We start from the raw sequence: 14,829 nt of genomic DNA on the forward strand, positions 1-14,829 counted from the left end.
TCAAAACTTCCTACCTCCTGGGAGATTGATTTTTCTCTCTACATTAAAAAACTGTTCTGCCACAGCAGTCTTCAAACTTACTTATTTTTAGCATCAGACTCTTGTAAAAATGAAATTTTGACACAAGATCTCAATATATAGAATTCAAACTGAAAAACTGTCAGTTGAAAGCCTCTCAAAAAGAGGCCGTAGGGCTTCCGGGGACACTGGCCTGCAGGGCTCTGCCAGTAAGCCCCACCTGTCCCCATGACCAGGCCACTCCCAGCTTCAGGACGGCCTCCGAGTCGTCCCTGACTCACGGAACAAGCAATTATCAAGTGCTTACTGTTTGCCAGGCCCTTGGACAGATCCTGGATACACAGAAATGAGTAAGGCTCTGCCCTCATCCTTGAAGAGCTCACAGGCACGTGGAGGACTCCTGTCCACACTTCAGGTAGCCTTATACCTGCTGAGGCTGCTCATCAAAAAATGCCTATTTCTGCCCCCCACCCCGAGATGCCAATTTAAAAGGCAAGAGGTGGAGCCCAGAAATCTGCCTCCTTAATAAGCATCAATCTAGTGGGAGAGGCAGAAACACAAACAAGGAGAGTCATCGCGGAACAGCGTGCTGCGAGTCATGGCGGAGGTGTGCAGGAAGAACAATCAGGGGAGGGCCAGGGAGTGAGGAGCGCCATGGGGTGTGTGTGTGTGTCAAACATAGCTTTGGAGGGGGTGCGACATACACTGATGACACGAGAGTGACATTTAGGTACAGGGATGGCACCATTCTGAGGGGCTGGCTGGGCGGCTGTGAGCCCAGCCAGGGGGCCATTAGAGTGATCCAGAGGCAAGGTGGTGAAGGGTTGGGCTGGGTCAACGGTGGCAGGTGGTAATCCAGTACTAACAATGAGAATGGCTGACACTTGTTGTTACTGCCCACCAGTCCCTGTGCTAAAGGACTTGCCCTATACTCTCATTTAATTCTCACACATCCTACAGGGTAGCTACAGCTAGTATCCCCATCTCATAGATCATGACATGGACATTTGGAGAAGTCAAGCAATTTGCAGAAAGGGAGCCAGAATGGGCACCCAGGTTTGTTCATCTGCAAACCAATGCCTTCAACTACAACTATTAAATCACACTGGCTCTTAAAGCATAGAGAAGAATGAATGGATTAAAACAATCTGTAAGAGGTAAATTCTAAAGGACTTGATGATTGGTTGGATGTAGGGTGTAAGGGATTACTTTAGTGTGCGGCACCCGGGTGCTACCATGACCCTGGACAAGTGAATTCTGGAAAGGAATCTGCTTACGGTGAAAGATGCTTGCGCCATGATGAGTTTGAGGTATGGACCCAGGGAATATCCCATGGGTAACCGGATAGATGGGTGTGAGGCTTGGGGTTGAAATGAGAGTGAGATACAGGCTTGGGAGTTAGTAGAAACCATGAATCTCAGTGAGTTCACTCAGGGAGAAGGTGTAGAGTGAGAAGAACGGAAGGCAGAGGGGGGAGAGAAATCTGCTAAGGAGACCGAGAAGGGATATGACAAGCAATGAGATGTCATTGGAGCCAAGGTAGCAGAGTTTCAAGGAGACACCACTCAGTAGTTCAAGTGCACTAGAGAGGTCTAGGAATGGGGCTGAACAATGGCCACTGGATTGGAAAATGTGATGGCTTCTGGTGACCCTAACGAGAAGAGTCTCAGGAGCCAGTCACAGCATGTGGAATATAATAAGCAGTAACAAAGTGGGAAGAGTAAACATGGACTCTTAAAGACTGAGAAGTGGGGAGAACAATTTCATAATACTTACAGGGGAGCGTAGCAGCCGCAAGATAAGTTTCAAGTGCTTTACACACACAGCTTTGGCATTTACGACCATAAACTTCTAGGATGGCACGTGTCTTTCATCCTTTCCCTCGTTGATTCAGTAACCACAAAAGTGACCCTGGTTTTCAAGCCAGAAAAAAAAAAAAGTGGAAGAGGCATTTCAGCCAAAGATAAAGGTGAGGGATGACTTTTGCTCCTAAATCTTCCATTCCTTGGGAAACTCCTTCGTTCCCATAACTGCTGTGACAACAACCAGTCCAGATGTGCACTGCTGTGGGAGGTTCAGTCAGCAGCCGAATCTGTCATCCCATCTTTGTCTGATGATTCCTGGGGAAACAACTGGATCCTGTGTTTGGCTTAACCAACTAACACACGGCCAGTCGCTCTTTTCACTGGCACCTTTCCAGTTCTACAGAACTCATAAAACTAAAACAACAACAAAGAACTGTTGGGTGGCACTGGATCAGACCCACGTGTCACCTGGCCGTGAGCACGCCCACCACACCTGCCGGAGTCTGTCCTGGCTGCTTCGAAGAGCAAAGAGCGAATGGATCCTCCAAGCGTCCAGGAACTGCCTCAGGGCGCGGTGGGTCTGCCCAGCACCCCCTAAGCTAGCCTCCATCTCTGCTCGAATATTCCTATGGAACAAGAACATTGTTTTATTTCACATTTATTTATTTTTTTTTAAGATTTTATTTATTTATTTGAGAGACATCGAGAGAGAAGAGCACAAGCTGGGTGGGTGGGGGAGAGGCAGAGGGAGAGAGAGAAGCAGACTCCTTGCTGAGCAGGGAGCCTGATGCAGGGCTCGATCCCAGGACCCTGAGATCATGACCTGAGCTGAAGGCAGATGCTTAACTGACTGAGCCACCCAGGCGTCCCTCATTTAATATTTAATTAAAAATAACAAATCTTTGCTTATTTAAGGGGAGGGTGATTGGGAATTACTCCTCTGTTTTCTGCAAACCCCAAGCAAGGAAAAATCAACCTATCTGGTTTGGGATGAGCAGGGGTAGAGGTAAGTGAAAAAGTTCAAGGTCCTGGGCTCCTCTAAGGACCCACAGACAGGTGCAGAGTCAAGGGGGAGATTTGGAAGGTTTTGTGTGGGGGGGTTAAAGTTAAAAGTTGGCCATATTTATAATCCAGGGTGGATGTGAAGTGAAATGCCCCGTGTGTGGAAGAAATGGGAGCTATGGAAGGAATGACTAGTGGAGCAGGTGCCTAGGGGACAGGGGACCCAGAGAAGAGCAGGTCACCTGGAGGATGGGAGGGGAGCTTGGCCTGGGTCTAGATCATGATAGGAACCACTACATATTGGACACTTGCTGCACGTCTGACACTGCTGGGTGCTGACTACCATTGTGGCCCATTCAACCGTTCTACATACCAGGAGTCTGGGGCTTAGACAAGTTAAGCAAGTTGCTCAAGGTCATACAATCAGTAGTTGGTTATCCAGTGTTGAACCTGGGCAGCCTCCCTCCAGGGATGGCACTCCTAGCAGCACGATACACTGTAACGGCCCGAGGTTGAAAGAGATCACACCTCTTGGCTTAATTGTCTCCATTTAGCAAGAAGTAAAGTCATCTACCCCGAATGAGGGGGACAGGAACTGAAGGGGAGGTATGGAGACAGCGGTAAAGGTTGGCAATCACTTGGGGGATGATGCTATCCAAAGATAAGGAAAAGTGTCCTTAGAGGGTCTGGATGAAACAGGGCACCTGCCATTCCCTCTGCAATGATCCGTAAGATTGTGACTTCATACCAATAGCACAGAGTCCTTTGGGCCCTGACCGGAGACGGCAGATTGTAGCATCCGTCCAGCTGACCCCAGTTCTCTGTGAACTGTGGCCTAGGATGAGTGGAGAAGGCAGGAAGGTCAGGAGACACTGGTGGAATGTTCCAGAGGAGAGAACTGGAGGCTTCGCTCAGAAGGTGGGTGTATCAGTTGGGGGCTTTGGGCTAAAATGTGAATTCCAATGACATGAGACAATGAAAACATTTGTTAGAGCATGGCTGTGAGTCCCTGGGTAAGGGCATTTCAGTCTGGCTGAGAAAGGGTTCACTACGGCCTTTTTCCTATCAATTTCCATTCTCGGTGCTGATTTCATCCTCCTGCTGGTAGCAAGGGGGTCACACCAGTTCTAGCAGTTATGCAATGGAAGTGAAGGTTTCTGATAACTTGCTCTTTGGAGACACCTGAGCTGGGCGTGGCTACCTGAGAAGCCACAGCTGTGTGTCAGGGAGACCTGAGGGCGGGACAAGGGATGGAAGGTGGTCCTCATTTCTCCCCCTTTCTCGGTTACCCAGCTTCACCCTACACAGCAGGTTTCTGTACCAAGGCACCACCTGGTTAGGGTCTTAGTTTTCTCACATGGTGAGATGCAAACTCAGCAGCTCATCCCTCTCAGACCTGGAGCAACCTACAGGAGCTGTCTCCCCTACAGTGTGTTCTAACTCACCATCCGGCCCCATTCCTTAAGCCTCATGCTCCATACACCTCTGTGGAAAATGCTGACTGTAAATGATGATGGTTTTTAAAAACCAAAATAACAGCACCTAGCTTCCTAGGGCTGACTGCATAGGAAGTGTTCCACAACGGGCCTGATCATAATTGTGAGCCACTGTAGCACAGGTGTGAGGGGGAATCATACAAATTCCACTGTCCAGTCCTGTATGTTAGCAGCTCAGCCCTCCACGAACCCCAAAGGAAAAGCTCCCCCTTGCCCCCTGCTTCAGCAGTTCCACCGTAGGCCTCATCAGCCAGGCGGCCCCTCCATCAGACAGACTGCACTGCTCTGTGAGCTCTCTTTTGCTCATCTATAAAACAGGCATAGTAGCACCAACTTTGGAAGATTACTGTAAGGTTAAAGCCATAGGTGGTAAAGGTCGTTGTGAGTAGATGGTAGCCTAACCTAGGTCTTCTGGCTGGTTCCGTGAGCTCTTTCCACTTCACTGGCTCATTGCACAAACAGGTTCCAGACGCCCAGTCAGTGCCTTGTGCTGTGCTAAGTGCTGGGATTCAGTAGCAGGCTAGATGAGGTCCCCTGCCCTTACACCCCATCTCATTCTGCGCCGGTTTCTCTTCTTCACAAAACAAGCATCTGTTTCTTTGTACCTGAACTTTGGTTGTGGTAGTGCAGAGTAAATACAAATCTAAAAAGAAAAAAACTGATTTTTCCCTGGTGCAAAAGGAAAAGAGCTTCTCCTTTCCCTTCTTAAAGAGCATTTACTCTAGAAAACTTGTAAATTCTTCATCCTTTCGAGATGTGTGTACATGTTTTTAAAAAGCTAAGTAGGCGTTTTGCCAGTTCTAACCCAGAAATGTTCTTTCTCAAGGTCCTGGGCACCATCTCCCTGAAATGTTAGCTTAATTTCCAGGAGCACTTGGCTTCAAACCTACCTTCTATGGCAACAACATGAGAATTTTATTGCTTCTTCGGATAAAGACAATTAGCAAACAAAAACAGCCACTCTAATCACCAGGTAAATTTAGGGTGAACTCTGTGTGACAAAAGGTGCTGTCGAGTCCTCTCATTTGAGAACATGGATGTAGGTGTCGCACCTGCCTGGCTATATAAAAGGGTGAGATTTCTTGCTGTCTTTGCAATCTCTTTAGGGGACCGCCTGTGACGCACCTTACGTTCTGGTTTAATGCGACTCAATACTAAAACTGTTTTCTTTCTCTTCTGTTTCCTTGGGGAGTTTTGGGGGGGTCTGGCAGGAGATTTTGTTTTTCTTTATACTTACCAACAGTAGAAACCAGGCTGGCTGGAGAGCGCTTTGGGAGAATTTGGACAACCTGAACGATGAGCATTAGTCCCTCGCCTCCCATCCCTGCATTTGCAGCTGGTGCTGTCCGCGCATCTCCCTGCCGCAGCGCAGATTCCCCCACCCGCGGCTCCAGCTGAGTCCCGCAACCCTATTTTTAGCCGCCATAACCCTCGTGGCCAAGTAACAGGCAAGCGGGCGGGGCCGGAGAGCGCCCGGCCCCGCCCCCGCCCCCACGCGCCTGGAGGGAGGAGCCGGGCGCGCAGGATCGGGCGGGCGGAGTCCGAGCCGGGAGCCCGCGCCCTGCGGCCGGCTGCCGGCGGCAATGAAGATCTGGAGCTCCGAGCACGTGTTTGGGTGAGGTCGGGCTGCGGGCCACGGTGGGGTCCGGACCGGCACCTGCTCCTGCCCCCGAGCCGCGGGGGGCGGCCGAGGAAAGGCTGGACCCCAGACCGGGCCCTCGCCGAGCCCGCCCAGCCCCGCGCTGGCCGCTCCCAGACGGCGGCCCTGGCATCCTAAAAGGAGGGGGCGGGCTCTGTCCCTTCTAGGGCGTCGTTAGGGAGAGAGCCGGCGGAGTGGTGCAGTCTGTTTGATGGAAGGGCCGCCTGACGGACGGAGGCGGGTGGTGGGATTGTCGAAGCTAGGGGGCGGGGGGGCGGCCTTTCCCCGGGGTGCTGGCGGAGGGCCGAGCTGCTGGGACCGATCTCAGCCAGCCCAATGGGGCAAGACGGCGTGGGCCGGCGAGTGCCCTCGGCTGCTGGGCGCCCTGGTGTGCATGGAGGCCTGGGTGGACGCGGCGGGGAGGGGACCCGGCAAAGTGACCGTGCCCACACTTCAGCCCACCCGGGAGCAGGCCCAATCTCGCCTGCACAATGCGCTCTTTGGGGCAGGGCGCGCGGCATCCTAGGGAGAACGGAGGCCTGGAGAGCGGGCCCAGTCCTTCCCTGAGATTGTGCAGTGCAGTTGAACACAGCTGTGAGCTCGGGAGGAAGCCAAATGTGGAGAAGGCTTATGGGGGTCTTTCGCCCTGAATGCACTTGTGGGCATGGAAAGCCTCCAAGCCAGCATGGAAAACTGGGAACTGTTTAAGAGTACCCTCGTGACTTAAATGGTATCTTCTCCTAAGTCGCTTGATATGTGACTGTGAAATTATCCTTTAAGATTTTTTAAAGGAACAAAGATTTTAAAGATTCCTTGACCCCCACTTAGAGAAGCATGTCGTTTTTGGAAAAAAAAAATACTGCGTGAAATGGAATTGTCATCCTTTGGCCTTTTTATGTAAAATTATTATAATAAAAATTTATCAAGTGATTTAAAACCTCTGAAATTATTTTTAATGAAATCTTTAGACTTTAGGGGATCCAGTTTAGTGTGGATCTTTGTACGGTCTGCAGCCTTTCTCAACTGGGGTTCCTTGAGAGATCCAGTAAAAACCCCAGTGAGAATGACTCCAGAGATTCTTTTCTCAATTTGGGACATAACTGGCACCATCAGAATGCAGAGGGGAGAAGTTAAGTCATTGCAAACTGTGTGCCCAGGCAGTGGGACTCAGTGTTCTCACTGAACACCTGAGAAGGACTGCCCTAGAAGTTCATGGAATGTTGGTTGACGAGCAGAAGTGAATGGTCAGCTTATGGAAAGTCACTATTGATAAAATTCACCTGCTTAATGTGTAAGATTCAATGATTCTTAGTCAATTTACAGAGTTGTACAACCATCACCACAGTTTGGTTTTAGAACTTTTCCGTCATGCTACAGAGACACCCTCATTCCCATTCACAGGCACCCGCCACTCTCATTCCCAGCCCCAGGCAACCACTAATCTGCTGTTTCTGTAGATTTGCCTTTTCCAGACATTTGACATAAATGTCATCATAACAATATGTGGTCATTTGTGTCTGGCTTCTTTTACTTGGCACATTTTTTTGAGGTTCATTGGTATGGTAGTCTGTATGAGTCCTTCGTTCCTTACCTAATTCATTTTGTGTCCCTGATACTCTGCAAGTGCCTGGCACATAGTAGGTGCTCAGTGTGGGGCAGAGGAATCTCAAGGAAACCAGGTCCCCTTCCAGAATAAGGGCAGCTATCCATCAAAAGAATTCCAGGGAGCCCCCAAGCTACTGTGGACTAGGTGCTGATCCTCTGCCGTTGATTTTTGAACTTGAAATTGGCAAATGTGGAATGCAAGTGGCTGAGGATGATAGTAAGTAGGCCCCTGTGGCAGACAGGTGGTGAGTGACGTGATACTTTTTGATGACAGGCCATCTGTAGGACAGTACCAAAGTGGAAGCCTGGCTTTCTAGCTAGGCTTAATAAGGAGTTTCCCTTTGCTTAGTCCCTTAAATTCACTGTTTTGTTTTGTTTTTGGGATTATAAACCTTTGGGGATTATAAACCTTTCTTTTTCTTTCTATACTTGTTTACTTTTTATATATTTGTTGTGCTGGCAGGTGAACATTTGATTGGAGGTTCATAAATTTACTCTTGAAAGGCAAGAAATAATCAGGCACAAAAACTTTGACATTTATCAAGTTTTCCTCCTGTGTCCTGAAGAAACCCCAGGGCCCAGGGGTGCATGAGTGGTGCAGTTGGCCAAGCTCTCAGCTCTTGGTTTCAACTTGGGTTATGATCTCAGGGTCATGAGATCGAGTCCCACATCTGGCTCTGTGCTCGTTCGGAGTCTGCTTGGGAGTCTCCCTCCCTCTCCCTCTCATTCTCTCTCTTTCTCTAAAATAAATAAATCTTAAAAAAAAAGAAAGAAACCCCAGACCTGGAGTGGGGCATAGCAGAGAGCAGAATGAACACAGCTATGGAAATGGAGAGCCCTTGGGGAAAGCCATCGGGATCAACGTGCGCTACCGAGACAGGGTTCAATAGAGCTTAAATAGTAATGAAAAATACAGGCTGAATAATAAAAATATAGAAAGGAACACTTAACATTAACAGGACTATAAATTTCATCCTCACAGCATTGACCAGGGTTTCAGGTAGGCCTAGAACAGAATCTTTCCTAATAGCCAACACAAGATTGGCTGGCAGCATCAAGATCATACACTCCTTGGATTCCAGCAGCTACCAGGAAAGATATCCAGAAGGTGATAACCATCTCAGAGAAGTCAGGAGCTTTGGAGGGGATGTGCCCTCCATCAGTCTTGCTTTCTAGCCAGGAGCAGGGAAAAGCACCTCCCCACTGTTTCTTTTAAACGAGAGAAATTGGACATTACAGACAAGAGTTGAAGTGCCTCCCAGTGCTGTTCCCTTTCTCCCCACAGGCCGACAAGATTATGAACTTGGTGGGTTCATCCTTCTGAAGGTCGGTTTGACTACGTTTATGTGTGTGTGTGTGTGTGTGTGTATGTGTGTGTGTGTGTGTGTGTTTATCCATAAACAATGCATAATGTCATTTGTTGTCTTAAAATGGAAATCAGTGGCATCACTTGGTACAGATCTTTTGTCCATTTCCCTTTCTTCACAACAGTGTGTTTTTGAGATGTGTGTGTGTGTGTTTGTGTGTCTCATAGCTGCATGATATTCCATTGTATGAATATGTCACAATTTATCCTTTCTCTTATTGAAGGGACATAACATTTCCCCCTTTATTCCACCTCATACTGCAGTGATCACTCCCGTATACATTTCCAGTCCCTTTAATCAAGGGACCGCTTAGGCCAGCGATTCTCAAACTCTTCAGCCTCAGGACCTCTTTACACTCTTAGAAAATATTGGGTGCCCCAGACAGTTTTTATTTGGGTTATATCTACCACTGTCTACTATGTTAGAAATTAAATGGATAAATTTAAAAATATTCATTCAAATTAATAATGATAAACCCACTTCATTAATAAAAACAAACCTGTATTTTCCAAAAGCACAAAAATTAGGAAGAGTGGCGCTGTTTGATTTTTTTTTTTTTTTTTTTTGCTAATTTCTGGTATAACAGAAGATAGCTTGATCCTCCTGTCTACTTCTGCACCAATGTTTTGCAGTCTGTTTTTTGGTTCAAATATACGAATAAAACCCAGCCTCACTCTATGAATAAAACCCATTTGGTATTTTAATAGTCTTTTAAAGTGAGTGTGGCTACTTTAAGTAATTTCCTACTACAACAAGACCGGTGGTTTCTGAAGTTCATTTCAACGGAAGATCTGAAACCATAATGACCAGAGAAATTGGCCTGCCTTATACGTGAGTGACATTTCGCACCAATCACTTGGAACATATGGGTTCATCAGGTATGCAGTATGGGGCAGTCATCAGGCTCCCAGCAGAGGATACAAGTTTTCTAAAATTCCAGTCTGCATTCAAGAGCTCAAATTTTCTCTTTGGCAGCAAATAATAATCAGTTGTTCTTGAAGTGATAGGCTTGCTGTATTCATTTTTGAGAAAATGTCTGCCACATACCTAAGTCTGAATAACCAAAGTCCATCCATCTGTTTTGCATAGAAGTGGGGGACTGGGCTGGAGAGTAGCAGCTAGCTGGGCCCACCACCCACCAGCTGCCCGGTGCTCCCCTGGCTACGATGGACCTCCGAGTGCAGTTGGTCTGCTTCCTGTACGCCCTGCTCTCTTGCTCAGAACATCAGTACAGTGGTACTTAGGGGTCTAATGCGAAATTAATAATCTTACTATTTCATAACGGATATTTTTAAGAGATACTGGCATTATTTTCCTGAGTGAACAGCAGTGAGCCCTGACCCCAAGTGCGGTTTGGGGTCAGGGCCTTCATTCGTGAGGAGAGGCCAGCAGCTTTACCCTTTGTTGATTTTGCAGCATTGGGGTAAAGGTCAATATGGTGCAAAAGGCAAATCATGTCTCAGTAGCACTGAGGCAGTTTTGGCCTGGCAGACCTCTGGAGAGGGCCTGGGAGCCCCCAGGTGTGGACCACACTCTGAGAACCGCCCAACTGGGCCTGGAGTTGCTTTGGGTGGGTGCAGGAGCGCGTTGCCTTGTTTGTGGCTGCCTCATATATTTTTTAAAAACCTTGTTATTATGGAAATTTTAAAAGTATGCAAAAATGGAGAGCTGAGAATAGTGAGTGCCCACTGCCATCTCCTACGTTGACAGTCACTCTCTCACAGCCCAGCTGGTTTCACGTGTCCCTACCCACTGCTCTCCTTCCCCCTGGGTTATTTTAGGCAAATCCCAGGCGTCCTATAATTTCATCCCACTTCATCTTTCTGACACCCTGGCTGTGCATAGAGAGATGCTCTGTTACTCCTTTCCACTCCTGTGTGCCAGGTAGACTGAATCCCACCACCTCCTGGGCTGCCAGGCCAGGTACCACAGGGGTGATGCCCGGCACTTCTGCAGCGGCACTGTGCTCCGAGGCAGCCACCCCCTGGGGACAGAGTCACACTCCACCATGGTCACTGTGGGTCACAGACACAGCCAGGACTGCGCCTCCCAGGATGAACTTCAGCCGATTCCTGGCCTGCCTGACACACAAGCCCTGAAACCAGGGCACCGGCCTTCTCAGCATCTCTCAGGGCTTGGACCAATTTACCACCCACAGCTCAGTCTCCCCCTTTTTCCCAACACTTGATATTGCCAGACTTTGCCATTTTTGCCAATCGAATGAATGTCAGGCTATTTCCTTTAACCAGGAAGTGTGCTCTACTTAACCCTTGTTATTTTAAAAAATGTTATTTCCTGCATCTGCTGATGTCCATATTAACTTGTATTGGTCCTCCTGCTATAATCAGTAGAATTATTTATTATGTGAGTATTTTAAGTGGCTTGTATTTAGTTTAAATCATCAGCTAGAAAGATGCAAGGTTTCTCTAGAAAAGAAGGATTATTGTGTATGATGTTCTTCATACAAATATTTCAACTCTTTGCTAGTTTTAAGTAATTTCAGGAGGCAAAGCCTATTCTTCTTAAAGTAGTGATTTTTATGGGAACAACTCTTAGGACCTTAGCCTGCAATGCTCGTAGAGTATTTCATTGAGAAGGCCCCCATGTAACTCAGTCCCTTATTGCTTTCACGTATGTCCAGATTCTCCCTCCTTCCATAGATCTTGGATCAACCACGTCCCTGACAGTTCTTCCTCAGGGAAGAAAGCTCAGCTCTCTGGGTCCTCCAGAGTGATCAGGTGTAACCACATCTCTGCGTCTTCATCGCTTTATGTTAAAGCTGGTTGATGTAACAACTCAGTGACATGATTCCATGGTTTGAAAAAGCATTTTTTGTTTAAAAGAGATTTTAGATCAGCCCTGACAATTTAGAGGCCATGGAACATAGAGGGTATGGACATGGTACAACAGAGGGTGGGGGGGGCTGGGAGACCCAGTTCTAGAGTGGGCCCTGCTGCCAACTTTTTGACACGGGACAGGGTTTTATGAGGTTTTAAAGTAAATTAATGGTCAGTAACTGATATTTTAAAAGGATGTCAAATATGGAACAAAACCTGTCAATTTGTAATCTTTGATATTTGACTTAGTAATTTCATTTCTAGGAATTAATCTTAAGGAAAAATGAGATATGTGAAAGATGAGTATACACAAATGTTTGCTACTGTCTTTATTTTACGGAGCAAAATTGGGAGCAAAATCTAAATAACCGTTGTAAGGGAGCTAGTTACATATAAATACCTATAAGATGACCTGTGGTTAGCCCTTTATACTCAGATTTCTGAAAATAGGTTCATGATATGGGAAGATGTTCATCATCAGTTAAATATAAAAAGCAGTGTCTGAGTATGGTTTGAGCTTGATCCCAGTTTAATTTTGTAAGGGGTGCATGTGTGTGCGTGTGTGCGTGCGTGTGCGTGCAGGCGTGCGCACGCGTGTGTCTAGCTCTTGACTCGGGGCTGTGTCTACACATGTTGTTTAAACTTGTCTGAGTACACCTGCGAAAATGATGGCGTTGTTGACATGCTCATCTTTGCCGGAGGCTCGGATGCTTCTGGGAGCACACACATCCTGAGGAAGGAAGAATTAGGGAAAGAAGCACCCAGAGGGGCGGTCCACCCTGAAAACCTGAAGGGCGCACCTCTGACTCCCTGCGGACAGCCGTGGGGTTTCAGCCTAACCAAGCACTAAAGAAGCGCTGCCCCAAGAGTGGGGCAGCCGTAAATGTGGCTCGGGACCTCGCCGCTAGCGGGACACCAAACAGGGACAAAGATGCCCACCCCCCACCTCAACGGCTCAGGGCCAGAGAGAGAGAGTGGCGGTGGCCTGCAGGAGAAGCTTCAGGGAGAGCTGGGGACATCTTCGGGGACTCCCACACAGCCTGGCATCATCTTTGGATAGTGGAATTGTGGATGCTTTTATTTGCATACTTTGTTTTTCAGAACTCTGGACACTTTATAATCAGAAAAAAATATGTTGACCACTTCACGGCCATATACCACTTCAAAGGTGGGACAAAGTAGTTTCCCTTGAATAATGTGGGGGGTTAGGGGTGCTGAGCCCCTGCACAGCTGAAAATTATGTGTAACTTGTTTAAAAATCCCCTTTCTGGGGCGCCTGTGTGGCTCAGTTGGTTGTGCGTCTGCCTTCGGCTCAGGTCACAGTCCCAGGGTCCTGGGATCGAGCCCCGCATCGGGCTCCCTGCTCCGCGGGAAGCCTGCTTCTCCCTCTCTCTCTGCCCCTCCCCCTGCTCATGCTCTCTCTCACTCTCTCTCAAATACAATATATATTTTTTAAGATTTTATTTATTTTTCGACAGAGAGAGATATAGTGAGAGAGGGAACACAAGCAGGGGGAGCGGGAGAGGGAGAAGCGGGCTTCCCACTGAGCAGGGAGCCCGATGAGGGGCTCGATCCCAGGACCCTGGGACCATGACCTGAGCCGAAGGCAGACACTTAACGACTGAGCCACCCAGGCGCCCCTCAAATACAATCTTTTTTTTTTTTTTTAAGATTTTACTTATTTGACACAGAGAGACACAGCGAGAGAGGGAACACAAGCAGGGGGAGTGGGAGAGGGAGAAGCAGGCTCCCCACCGAGCAGGGAGCCCGATGCGGGGCTCGATCCCAGGACCCTGGGATCATGACCTGAGCCGAAGGCAGACGCTTAACGACTGAGCCACCCAGGTGCCCCTCAAATACAATCTTTAAAAAAAAAATCCCCTTTTAATAAATGGCCCAACTATCCACACAGTTGTTCAAGCCAGAAACTTGGGCATCATTCTTGAGTCCTCCTCTCTCCTTATTTTCAGGATTAATACATAGTTTATCATCCAAGTTGGGATAACTTTGAAAGTAAAAGAGGACACTCTTAATATGTCCAATAAGACAAAAGGCAAAATTGGAATTGTCCTGGGCAAACTGGAATGTCTGGTCACTTTATCTTTCTTTCTCTTACAATTAGTTACAAAGTACTACTACTTCCTAAATATCTATTTCTGTCGAATGTAGTTGACACACTGTTATGTTAGTTGTAGGTGTATCACAGTGATTCAGTATCTCTCTACGTTATGCCACATTCACCACAGGTAGCCACCATCTGCACCACAGAAGGCTAGACTACGTTCCCTATGCTGTATCTTTTGTACCCATGAGGTGCTCACTCCATAACTGGAAGCTGGTATATCCCACTCCCCTTCATTCATTTTGTCCATCCCCCTACCTCTCTCCCCTCTGACAACCACCAGTTTGTTCTCCGCATTTCTGCATTTTATTTGTTTATTCATTTGTTTTGTTTTTTAGATTCTACCTATGAGTGAAGTCATATGATATTTGACTCTTTGTCTGACTTACTTCATTTAGCATAATGCTGTCTAGGTCCATCCATGTTGTGACAGATGGCAAAGTCTCACCCTTTTTTATGGCTGGGGAATATTCCATTGTATATACATATATACCACATCTTCTTTATCCATTCATCTATCAATGTACACTTGGATTTCTTCCATATCTTGGCTATTATAAATAATGCTGCAGTAAACATAAGGGTGCATATATCTTCTCGAATTAATATTTTTGTTTTCTTTGGGTAAATACCCAGTAGTGGAATGACTGAATTGTATGGTATTTCATTTTTTAGTTTTTTGAGGAAGCTCAAATTGTTTTCCACAGTGGCAACACCAATTTGCATTCCCACCAACAGTGCACAAGGGTTCTTTTTTCTCCATGTCCTCACCAACACTTGTTATTTCTTGTCTTTTTGATTTTAGCCATTCTAACTCCCTTATGTCTCTTAATCTGACATAAGGTGATAGCTCATTGTGGTTTTGGTTTTCATTTCCCTGATGATTAGTGATCCGGAGCATCTTTTTGTGTACCTGTTGGCCCTTTGGAAAAGCGTTT

At 47.2% G+C, this 14,829-nt stretch overlaps 1 protein-coding gene across 1 annotated transcript in view; it reads left to right on the plus strand.

Annotated features, from left to right (window-relative positions):
- Positions 1-5,862: 5,862 nt before the first annotated feature.
- The window catches only part of PRELID3A (PRELI domain containing 3A), a 30,505-nt gene continuing 21,538 nt past the window's right edge, over positions 5,863-14,829 (plus strand). Inside the window, exon 1 of the mRNA XM_028089380.1 lies at positions 5,863-5,936. Coding sequence (XP_027945181.1) covers positions 5,905-5,936 — 32 coding nt within the window. The 5' untranslated portion in view covers positions 5,863-5,904. The remainder of the gene's footprint in view (positions 5,937-14,829) is intronic.

This window comes from Eumetopias jubatus, unplaced genomic scaffold, assembly GCF_037043125.1.
Source record: "Eumetopias jubatus isolate StellerSeaLion01/CBP00866 unplaced genomic scaffold, mEumJub1_p1.0 scaffold_16, whole genome shotgun sequence".
Taxonomy (NCBI): Eukaryota; Metazoa; Chordata; class Mammalia; order Carnivora; family Otariidae; genus Eumetopias; species Eumetopias jubatus.